Source organism: Frankliniella occidentalis, unplaced genomic scaffold (assembly GCF_000697945.3).
Source record: "Frankliniella occidentalis isolate FOCC.00 unplaced genomic scaffold, Focc_3.1 Scaffold13, whole genome shotgun sequence".
NCBI lineage: Eukaryota > Metazoa > Arthropoda > Insecta > Thysanoptera > Thripidae > Frankliniella > Frankliniella occidentalis.
In genome coordinates, this window is record NW_026267143.1 from 2773629 (window position 1) to 2785204 (window position 11576).

Consider the following 11576-nt stretch of genomic DNA (forward strand, 5'->3'; position numbering starts at 1 on the left):
CAGTCGTACTTTAGTTACCATCTGCCGTTGGTTGTGTCCATGGAGTATGTGTAAATTATTGTAATCATCAGTAAATTGTAAGTAAATGTGTAAATTGTTATTTGTAAATTGTAGGTAAATGTGTAAATTATTCTCACCCTCAATTTGCTGGACTGTCTCTCTACCGGCCGGCAGGCCAGTTTTTTTAACGTTAACTCGAAAATCGTTCGAAATTTTAGGGAAATAGTTCAACTAACCGAAAAGAAATAAGTAATTTCCGTTTGTTTCTGAATTTTCGTTAATGTTAGGTTTGCACACCCTGCTCGCCACCGGGGGATGACTGAAGCAGCGCGTAGAAACTCCAGCTGCCGGGCTGATACCATCATCGTGCGAGCTGCGCGGAGCCGTATTTTGCAAACGTTCAAACACACGAACTGGAGGGTCTTCAGCACTGAAACCTTCTCTCCCTTACTCGTAATCATTGTCTTCGTGGCTTAGGAGGAAATAAAATATGGGTGGTATGAGAAATTTAATGTCCGTTCTTTCTAAAGTTTTGTTCTTACCAAATAAAGTAAAGCTGCGACACACCTCCTAAGCCACGTAGGAATAAATTATGAGTGCGATACAAAAGGTTTCAGTGCTGAAGACCCTCCCGTTTGTTCGTTTGAACGTTTGCAAGAGCCGAGACGATGATGGTATCACCCCGCAGCGGGAGTTTCTACCCGCTGACTGAAGCTACTTACTACGACTACGTACTCACAGTGTATTTTTTGGACATGATGTGATTCAGAAACACATTAAAGGTGAAATCGTAACGAATTTAGAAAGTGATAACACGGCAATCCCCCAAAAATCTTCGGCAATCCAATGCAATCTTTAATTTTGGTGTACAATCCCCGGCAATCTTCAAAACGTCTCGGAAATCTGAGGCAATCACGGCAATCTTTGGAAATCAACGACAGTCCACAAAAATCTGAGCAATCCACAAAAATCCAAGCAATGACGGCAATCTCACAATCTTGGCAATCCGGTGTACACCCAAAAGGAGAGTTGAGGCCCCCTCGGCTTTAGCACCTTTTGGGCAAAGCCTTGCGCGGGTGGTCCAGACAGTGACAGCACAACAGAAGACATAGTGTGCTGCTCCAGCAAAGTAACATTGACTATGTAATCAAAGCGTATGCTCGCTAAACAAAAATCTTTATCGCTGGTGTCAGTAAACATAATTCGCCCGACGAGCGAAATTTACATGCAGATACGGCGAACGCGTCCACTACGACAGCAGAAAGTTTGTATCCTGAACGAACACTTTTAGTTATTCGAAAATCCACTAAACTGTTAGCTGTCCCAACTAACAATTTGTTTTCTCAACGAATCATTTTTTTCCGTGCGAGCCCAGAAGTTGAGCGTTCTAATCCCAGCACTGGTGACATGTTCGAACTTCCAAAGCTACCAAGGTGAACATAAAGCCATGTCGGAGTAGTCCATTGGCTTGAGAACATGTCAAATTTTTTAATGTCGTCGTAAAATACTAAAATACGTAAATTACTGTCTATCAGATATCTATACAACATCGACAGAAAGACGTCTACTAGATGTTCTAAATGTGGACACTCGATCAAATGTAGACGTCTAGTACGTGGTAGACACGATAAAATGTCTAATAGTCCACTGGGGGTCTACAAAGATGCATAAAAGACATCTAAGAGACGTCTTTTTTCCGTGTTGGGCTTTGTTATGGGTCTGCGCTACCCTACGCCACATCTTTTCTTCTTCTTACTTACTAGGCTCATCGCTCATATGTTGGCCCTAGCTTGTCAACTTCCTAATTTTCTAGGCGGCTGCCTCAAAGACGTTACGTTAGCTGACGGGGTACTCCGTTGGGAAGACCCGTTCAACGACTTGTTCACAACACACTACTACATCAACGCGACAAGAAAGTAAGTGGAATGATGTGTTTTGTGTGTGTATGTGAGTGTGTGTGTGTGAGAGAGAGAGAGAGAGAGAGAGAGAGAGAGAGAGAGAGAGAGATTTGATTTACTGTGCCTGCGAATGTTACATTAGGGCTAGAAATCCCCATTAATTTTTTGGCAATTATGAAGTACTACATTTAAAAGATAGCACAGCCAGGTAGGGTTTATCTACACAGGGTAGTGGAAAATTCAAAGTTGCCCTTATTGAAGACAAAACAGTAAGTAATAGCATAGAAAATTAACAGAGGGAGTTTAGTTTCCGCAGATAATAGTTGTATAGCTTTACTCTAAAAGCGTAAGTACAAGTGCGTATTTTCAAAGGCGCACCCAGAAAAATTGTTTCTTGATTCAAGTGCACGCTGACACAAAACGAAATAATAGGCAATATTATTGTCTTTGGAATAAGATTTTTCTCTTACTCGAAAGAAAATTTCAGCTCGTTTCAAGAGTAAATTTGATCTTGTGTCAGCGTGCACTTAAAACGAGGGAAAATTTACTGGGAAACAACCTAAGCTCGCGCTAACGTGGAAGCAGATGATACGACCTTATCGTTTGATGAATTAACGTTTCAGTTATCAACGTGGTAAAAGTGTTGTAGGAATTTAAATTAATAATTATTTAAATACTGCAAGACCACAATGTGGTCAGTCTGGCTGGTGGCCACAACGTGATAATTGTGAACCACGAGCAACGCTACCGATCTCAGGATGACCCAGTATTGTCACTAGCCAGAATGACCACATTGTGGTACTGGGTCATGGCTGGTGAACACAAAATGGTCATTGGTGACCACCGTCAACCCTCCCCTCTTATCCCACTCCTCCCAATAATAATAATATTTCTATAGGGCAATGGCACCCAATAATAATAATATTTTTATAGGACAATGGCACCCAATAATAATAATATTTTTATAGGGCAATGGCACAGTATTGTTGACAATACTGGGCCATGCTGGTTAGTGTCGATATTGTGGTCACTGGTGACCATCGTCAACGCTACCCATCTTACCCCGCTCCTCCTAAAGGTGGATTCAGAGTTCACAAGATGCGAGCGTGATTTTCACGCCGCTAGCGTGAAAAGAGTTGTTTTGGTTAGCAGTTGACTTTATGCAACAGCCAATAACAGGCCGACGTGGGGCTATGCCATTATTTTCAGCTGAATCAGCTTTGGAGCTAGCGTGATTTTCACGCAAGCGTCTGCTAGCAGCGTGATTTTCACGCAAGTTCGAAGGGACACTTGGGAGATATTCGAGAATGTGCACTTTCGAACTTGCGTGAAAATCACGCTGCTAGCAGACGCCTGCGTGAAAATCACGCTGCTAGCAGACGCTTGCGTGAAAATCACGCCGGAAGCGTGAAAAATCGCGCTAGCTCCAAAGCTGATTCAGCTGAAAATAATGGCATAGCCCCACGACGGCCTGTTATTGGCTGTGGCGTAAAGTCAACTGCTAACCAAAACAACTCTTTTCACGCTAGCGGCGTGAAAATCACGCTCGCATCTTGTGAACTCTGAATCCATCTTAATAATATTATTTTAAAAGGGCTATGCCTCAGTATTGTTGACAACACTGGCCCATGCTGGCTGGTGACCACAATGTGGTTATTGCTGACCATCGTCTACGCTACCCATTTAGCTGTTGTACAAGCAGTGATACTGGAAGTATCATCTGCTAAAAAAAAAAAACGATTTTTCTGGGTGCGGCCGCGGAAGCGATTTTATATAGGGGTATCGAAACGTAATAAGGATCGCAAATCATCAGTAATACGGATGAAATTGTTCGTATTACGTATAATTTGATCCTACAAGCATATGCCTTCATCTGTACTTAAGGTATGGAGGCAAGGTCCTCACTGATTAGAGCATTTTTGGAATACTTTTCTCCTTCCTCTTCCACGGACGACAGACCGGCAGACAGACGCACGCGAGAGCAGTTGCATAAGCCAATAGTAATATTAGCTGGATACGGGACTGCTAAAAACATTAGCTGGGGTAGCCAATACAAGTGGGCAGCGGCAGTTTGTCATTTAATCGCCATCATAGGTTTATTGTCGTAGGTCGTAGCTAATTCACGTCGTCTGGAAATTCGAAAAGAAGCCTGTGGGTGGCGAACCTATTAACAGAGGCATGACGAAAGCGCGACGACATCTTCTATTTTCTCGTGAGCCCGAACTGTCGCTCACGGCCCCCTTAATGACAACGAACGAGCGGGCGGGACTCGAACCCGGACCAGCCGGCCAGCCGGTGCAACTTTAGCGACGACGCCTCAGCCCACTCGGCCACCGCGCGCCTTGTCGATGGTCAGTTTGGATCGTGGACAACTTATCCATTGAGAAGCGGTACGATCCAGACACCGCCTTGTCTTCACACATAACAGAGTCATTTCTGGATGCTAAAATGAGTGTCGCTCCAGCTAATGCAAGAATTATTCGTGACGATAGATCAAGTATTGCTCGTACAAGTAACCACTTTATCTCTCAGAGGAGAGCGTGCTATTAGCCCGAAACGACAGTACGCCCTTGCCACAGCAACGAGTGCTGCAAAATCTCCAGTGGCTCTCAGCTAATATACCAATGCAGGCACAAGAAAAGGTCGACTTCCTCCTATAGCAATGACCGCGTCCCATTGAGTGAAGACTATTGGCTGTAAAAGCTAAAACTATATTGGCTGTCCCAAATCGAGCTAACACAGTAGCTCTGAGAGCTTAACTTTAGCTAAAACTGGAAATCATTTCTTTACGTGTAGCTCTTGACGTTGTATGGTGTTGGTAACTACAGGCAGCGGCAGCCCAGCTGCTGCACGAGTCCCACGCAGACCCTCTTGTTCGTCTCCAACTCTCCCTGCTGTGCTGGTCTGGACGAGCTCCTGCCTTCGGGTACAGCCTTCTTTCTAAAGGTCAAGACCGTCCAGCAAAACAACAACACTGTGTTCCTGCAGAGCGAGTCCGTGGACTACGAGACTCCCGAGCGAGAAGGTGAGTATGCGGATGGCTAAGCCTTGCCAGGCGTCCTCGACTGTGTGCGGTTTCGAGGGTGAAATACATGTTAAAACTGCTGACACCTTTCATTTGCCTATATTCTTATGTTTAGTCTGCACGGTTCTAGCTGTAAGGTATCATCCTCTAAACAATTGGTGAATTTACGCAAAAAATATTTAAAGGCCCTAGTCCACCGGCTGACTTTTCCCTCTCGGCCACCCCGTCGCCCAACAACACCGATCCGCTGCAGGTGAAGCTCTGCCCACCATGCGAGGCGCACGGCGACGTCCACGACTTCATCTTTTCTGCGGATAAACCCGACCTGCGCAAACGCATACACGACGTAGACATGACTGTCGACAAGGTATGGGGCTATGGACCGTCAGACGAACAGTCTAATATTTGAAACAAGTGAATACTGTACATTTTCTAGATCAAAGACACTTACTTTTCATTTAACAGTCCACAAAGAAATATTCGACGCATCCTACGAACAAATTTCTATCTCCCGGCGCGCCGTTCACGACTGTCCGATCTCCTTCTTGGGGTTTGCAGCGAGGCGAAAGTTTAAACGCCTCACGTCTGTTCGTCAAGATCATAGCATTTCACTACAAGCCCAATGTGTTGCGTAATCTTTTAGGATCACATAGAATTTATTAGTTTCCTTTTAGTGAATTATCAACAAAGATATCACGGTTTAAAGCCAACGGTGAAGTTAAAAGCTGAAAAGGAGATCGGACAGTGTTGAACGGCAGGCCCGGAGATCGAACTTTGTTCGTAGGATGCGTTGTATTACCCTTGATTCGAGATACACGATTCTTTGGTTCCTCTTTGGTAGCTCATGGCAAAAACCAGAGATTGGTTGTCAAGCTGAGGATACCGGCTTTAAGTAGTTTGAGTAAAATCAAGCATTGGCCTATCTTGCATCTTGAAAACCAGTATGTATGGTTGTTAAGCAGCTTTCCACCTCGCTTTTCACGTTTTCTAGGCTGCCTAGTTGCCTAGCTTGTTTTCCAAGAAATCCGGTTCGGATTTCAAGCTGGCCCCCTTCCTGAAAACGTCAGGTTGAAAGTCTGTGCGTGTGATATTCGGAACCGTACCGAAGTCGCGATGATAGGTTTTGGTCATTTTCGAAACAAATTCACCACCAACATGATCACGGGTCTAGCGCTCCGGCCGCGAGGCCAGGCAGGGTACCCGGCGTGGTAGACACTCTAGGGTACCTGACGTTTTTTACGCAGCGTCACGGGTAAAAGGACATGAGCCCAGCCAGATCTGAGCCCGGATCACTGTAGTCCCAACAAGTGACCGATATGAGCCCGACGTGAGTATAGATCGACGATTGGGACTAGGATCTACTATCATCCAGGCTCATATCGGGCACTGGTTGTGCGTGCAGTGGTCCGGGCTCAGATCTAGTCGGGCTCATGTCCTTATACCCAGCGTCACGGGGCGTAACGCTAAAATTGAAAATACAATACTTTGCTCTAGCGGCCCTTATATAGATCGCTCGGCGACCGGCTCTCTGCGAGAATGTAGCTAATTATGAATGCTACTGATACATGCAAACGAGCATCGGTGACATTTACTAGCAGCATGGGCAAAAGTCGGAAAAAAAACATACAGACCCCTTCCTTTATTTTGCTTATGCTGTGCCGCATGAAGGCGTGCGGGTGGGCTTGCCTACTGTCGTCGCTCCACACGGCGCCTTATGGCCCCGTGTGAGTATGCAACCCACCCGCACGCCTGCATGCGGTACAGTTTAAGCAAAATAAAGGAAGGGGTCTATGGACCACCCTGCATTAGTCGGTAAGTCATCTAACAGCAGTACACGAGACAGACTGCCAGATATTTCAGCTCAATTAGTTCTCAAGTTATCGTGCAGCAAACAAATTTATTTCATTTAAATATACACACTAAGGCACTAAACCCTTGTGTGTATTTTTTTGTGCATACACATGCAAACATGCATTTTAATCAGCCTAATCTGGCGTCTTTCCCTCAACCTGTGACGTACACTGTGTCCGCAGATGACAGGGATTCTGTCCTTAAACTTCTCCCAGTTGTTCCCCACGTTTAACTGGTGCCAGTGCGATGGGCAGAACGTCACCTTTCAGGTGACCGCCGCGAACGCAAAACTCAATAAGGTCTCCCAGCCACTCAATCTGACCGTGTTCGTGCCGCACCAGTGTGAGTTCAGAGTTGCGCCTATATACAACACAATAAACCGACTCTATCGTCGGAAATAAACTTTTTAAGTGTTTCCATTGGCCAGGCCCTACGCCGCCGGCTGCCGAGGATTTAAGCGACCGCATGCAACTTATTTACGGCGACGGGACTGCAACCACGGCAGTCCTCACCATCAGAGAGAGGCTCTTCGACTGGTCCATGGGGCGCCCGCGTGCCTACCGTCTGCTGGTTGCGCAGAAGGGGGAGGAGGTAATGCTACAGGCAAGAAATACACTAGATCTCTACTGAATGTGGGAATGTAGGCCACCCTACACTCACGTTTGCCGTGGCGTTCAGGCAGTGGTTAGCTCTCATCACGCCAGATAGGTAGGCAATATCTCGCCTGCAGTGCATGCGTGTACTGTGGGGTGGCATACCCTGAGTCTTGCAGGGGCTGGGCTCCCGTGTTTTACCGAAATGAAAATGAGAAAAACATACCTACTGCCTTGACGGTCCTTAAATATTTAAGAATAGGTACCCCAGTTCAGTGTTCAATTTCTTTTCGACCCCTTAAATCTAAAAGGTCGCAAGGGAAGCTGCGTCCCATGAGACTTGGACTTGGGGCCCCATGAGACTTTTGCGATGTATCAGAAAGTAAAAGTTGGATGCGCCGACAAAAAATTGGTTGTCAATCCTAGAGTGAACCATACTTTCAACCCCGACTTTGAAATTGTAAATTTCTCAACAATTTTGGCCTACAGGCCCGGAAATCCAAAAGTGTCTCATGAGACCCCAGCTTCCCTTACTTTAGATGGATTGCATGTAGGGTCGGATCTCGCTAGGCCCCTGTAATCGCTCTGCTGGAGTTGAAAACATTTACAGCCTTCGCTTTGCGCCGCACCCCGCGCCGGGTCATAATGAGCCGGCCGACCCCCACTTGAGCGGCAAGCTGCGTTGTGCCCTGCGCCCGCGCGCCCCAACCCCTGCCCTATAAGGGCTCATTCGACACCGCGCGCCACATGGCCCGTCCACTTGAGAAGTGGTCTCCAGTCTGATCAAATTTTAAATTTGAACCAGAACGCTCTGCAATATGATCATGCTTGTTTTCGCGCACATAGACATTACGAGCTCAGCAAAATTTGAATCGTGATTCATAATTTCACTGATAAACCAAGTGTGCAACTGCTCAACACTTGCAAGTGTGCAACCACAAGTTTAATACTTGCAAGTGTTCAATTCAGTAGTAGTAGACTAAGACTTGCAAGTGTTAAACTCGGCATTTGTGCACTTCTAAGCTGCAAGTTGAATACTTGCAACTCCGTAAGTTGTTTACAACGTTGGTGTAGTGAAAACTGGTGAAAACACTATAGGTATGACGTGTTGGTTGCACCAGTCCATGGGCGGTGGCTGCGGCGCGTCTAACGACACAATCCACATCTGGGCCATCGCCAACCAGTACCCGCGGGTAGCGCTGTACAGCCCCACGGACAGGGGCTGGAACCTCTTTCAAGGTATGGTCACAGGATACGAAGGGACTTCTAAGCGCTACATTACGCAATAGGGAGGCGTCCGAGGTGTCGGTTACCCTTCATACAGCTGGTGTTAGTGTGTTCTTTTTAAAAATTAATTTCACTCCTCAAAGGCGTAACTTCTAAACCACGTATCTGATTTCAAAGGAATTTGGGTACGTTGTATTTATAGGACATAAATGCTTCAAAGTTAGGTGCCATGCATGTCATGGCGTCAAATGAGGACACCTCGAAACGAAGTATTTAGGATAACCATTCTGGGTTGTTTGTTTTATTAAGAACCTAAAGCACGAACTCTGATACTGTATACCCGAGTATACCGCTGCCGACGCTGGACTAGCTTGGCTCCTTACAGGATTTTATGGTTCACGGTGAAAAAAGTCTCGTTTAATTAAGACCCAGTCTTGGATCTGCTGGAGAACGCCAATGGCATCCAAGACCAGGTCTTGAAATACTACAACAAACTACGTTTTTCGTGTTAAATCTTGACTTTAAGAAACACAGTGTTGTCAAATTATTTTTGTATTTTGTTGTTTGGATTTTTACTTGTCTTTGATTCTAAAACATTTGTGCCGAGCCCTCAACCTTTAGTTGTTCAGATCGCTTAGGGGCCAAGCCAAGAGCAGCGGAATGTGACCGGCCGTGAAAGGTGACACTACAATACTCCGTTGAGACTGAGAGCCCGAGCCCCAATGGAGTCTTAATAACTAGCTATATGTACGCCAGACCACATCTCGCGTAAGAGGCTTCGCGATATCTCACGAAACACTGTTACGCTGCGACGCGCCTGGCGCACATATAGCTAGGCCTGCGGCGCTGACACCCCAGACGAGTTAAATTTTACGATTTAATAGACCATTTTGTCGTTTTCACCTTATTTTCGCCAAGAAATGCTCCCTAGCACCCAAACGGTGCGAGATAGATCAAAACGGACCAAATTTTCGCCCGAAGGGTTCTACTTTCACGAGTTACCCCTTAGAAGCCCATAAAAATATAATTGAAAAAAATAAATATTTTGCAACCTGTGGTTTTTGATTTTTTAAAAAGCCAAATTTTGAGCTAGAATGCTCATCTTCGAACTCGATCTGTCTTTTTATGATACAAAACGAACCTGAAAATCCCAGGTCGCTATCTCAATTCATTCTCGAGTTATCGTGCGGACAGACAGACAAACAGACAAACAAACAAACATACAAACAAACAGAATGAAACTTTTCCGGTCAGTGGAGTAATGGGCTTCGCTAATCGCTCAGCCAATTATTGGCCCCTCCCTCTTTCCAGAAGCACCGTAATGTGTACTAAAGTACACTCTAAATGTCTCAGGACAATTATAACTAGCACCGGGCTTCTGTGCATTATTCAGTGCAGATACAATATTGTATTGACAGAAGTCCGGCTCTATAGTTTCAAGAATTATCCTCAGACATTTAGAATGAATTAATTCGTCCCATGTGTCAAGGCTACGACACAACAGTATGCTACGTACGTTGCCTACTCGATCTACCCATAAGGCGCCATGGCCTCTAGGGTATGCGAACCTGCAACACAGTTGTGTCGTAGCCATGACACACTGTTCTTTAAAGTGATAGCCCCCTCGCCTCCATCGTCCTTAAATCAGTTGCCTCTCTTCAGATCCCAGCTGCGACGCCTCGGGGACGTGCAGCTACAGCTACACCATTGGCAAGGACCAATGTCCCTTGTACGAGACCAATACGTTTTGCAACGGGCCGCTGCGCGCTGGTACCACCTACATGATCTGCCTCCGGGCCCAGTACGACAGCGAGGGACTCTTCTACATCGAAACACCTCCCTTGTACTTAAGTGGTATGGCCTGGTGTGCTACTTAATCACTTCAAGCAAAATGGATAGCAATAAGGGCCAGATACAGGAATAAATCAAAGGCCGACAAGGCAGATCACAATTAATAGTCAGTTTTAATATGCATAAAAGTAAGTGGGAAAGTGATATGCCCATTGCCCACTGGGAACTCGATATCGAATCGATATCGAAACAATATCAGTTATTAGAAAGGTGTACTTGAGGACAACGTTAAGACCGATATGACACGACCATCGACATAATGTTATGGTATATCCATAACCAGCCTATAATCGTTCCAATTTCACCACATGCACTGTAATTTTCTTACAAAGAACTGCTCTTTGTAACGTACAAAGGATTTCGCACATTTTTAATACAAGAAAATTCCGAAGGGCTCGGCTTCATAGGCTGTCACCTAAAGAAAAATAATAGATAATAGATCCATTTCAGGAAGGTTATTTATGCTGTTTGATCGTGGTTTATTCCACTAAAGTAGCATTTATTACAAAATATGTTCATTGAAACATTTTCGAAATGGCAGATGGCAAGAGAAACCTGTGGAAGATAGATCTGCTATCTGTTATTTGTTATCTGTTATCTTTCTTAAGGTGATTCAGCCATAATATTAAGAGTATGTGTCTGTTAACATGTGGCGCTCTTTGTAATACGTAAAAATCCATTTGTTATACATGGTAGTCCGACACAAGTAAAAACAGTTCCTCGATGTTCAAAGACCAAGACACCGATTTAAGGACGCCCCACGTATTTTTCCCTAACCCCGTCTTTAAATTGGTGTCTTGGTCCTTGGATATCAAGGACCGGTTTTTACCGTCCAGATCTATTTAAACGAACCCGTTAGGGTCGTCTGGATAACAGCCCAACAATGAACACATTGCTCTCTGAGTAGCCGGTTCCTCGCGCGCGCCGCACGCTGCCCAGCGCTTACGCTAAGAATAGTTTTCAATTATAAAACATAGTGCAGAAAGATATCTCGCAAAAAACAGCATCAGCTACATTGGATACAACAAACAAAAGTGACTAAATTTTCTTAACCGTGGGATCGTTTAGAAGTTAAGAAGAATTGTTAACGTTTTTACGTTACAAACGCAATTCGTCTTAAGACTGCTCTTT

The 11576-nt window shown here is 45.2% G+C and overlaps 1 protein-coding gene across 2 annotated transcripts in view; it reads left to right on the plus strand.

Moving 5' to 3' along the window:
* The window catches only part of LOC113218051 (uncharacterized), a 53717-nt gene extending 42155 nt beyond the window's left edge, over window positions 1-11562 (plus strand). For both annotated transcript variants that reach the window (XM_052263670.1, XM_052263669.1), the window contains exons 8-14: window positions 1814-1916; window positions 4727-4923; window positions 5109-5290; window positions 6957-7116; window positions 7202-7365; window positions 8489-8606; window positions 10257-11562. In XM_052263670.1, the coding sequence (XP_052119630.1) occupies window positions 1814-1916; window positions 4727-4923; window positions 5109-5290; window positions 6957-7116; window positions 7202-7365; window positions 8489-8606; window positions 10257-10471 (1139 nt within the window). In that variant the 3' untranslated portion in view covers window positions 10472-11562. The remainder of the gene's footprint in view (window positions 1-1813; window positions 1917-4726; window positions 4924-5108; window positions 5291-6956; window positions 7117-7201; window positions 7366-8488; window positions 8607-10256) is intronic.
* Window positions 11563-11576: the final 14 nt, after the last annotated feature.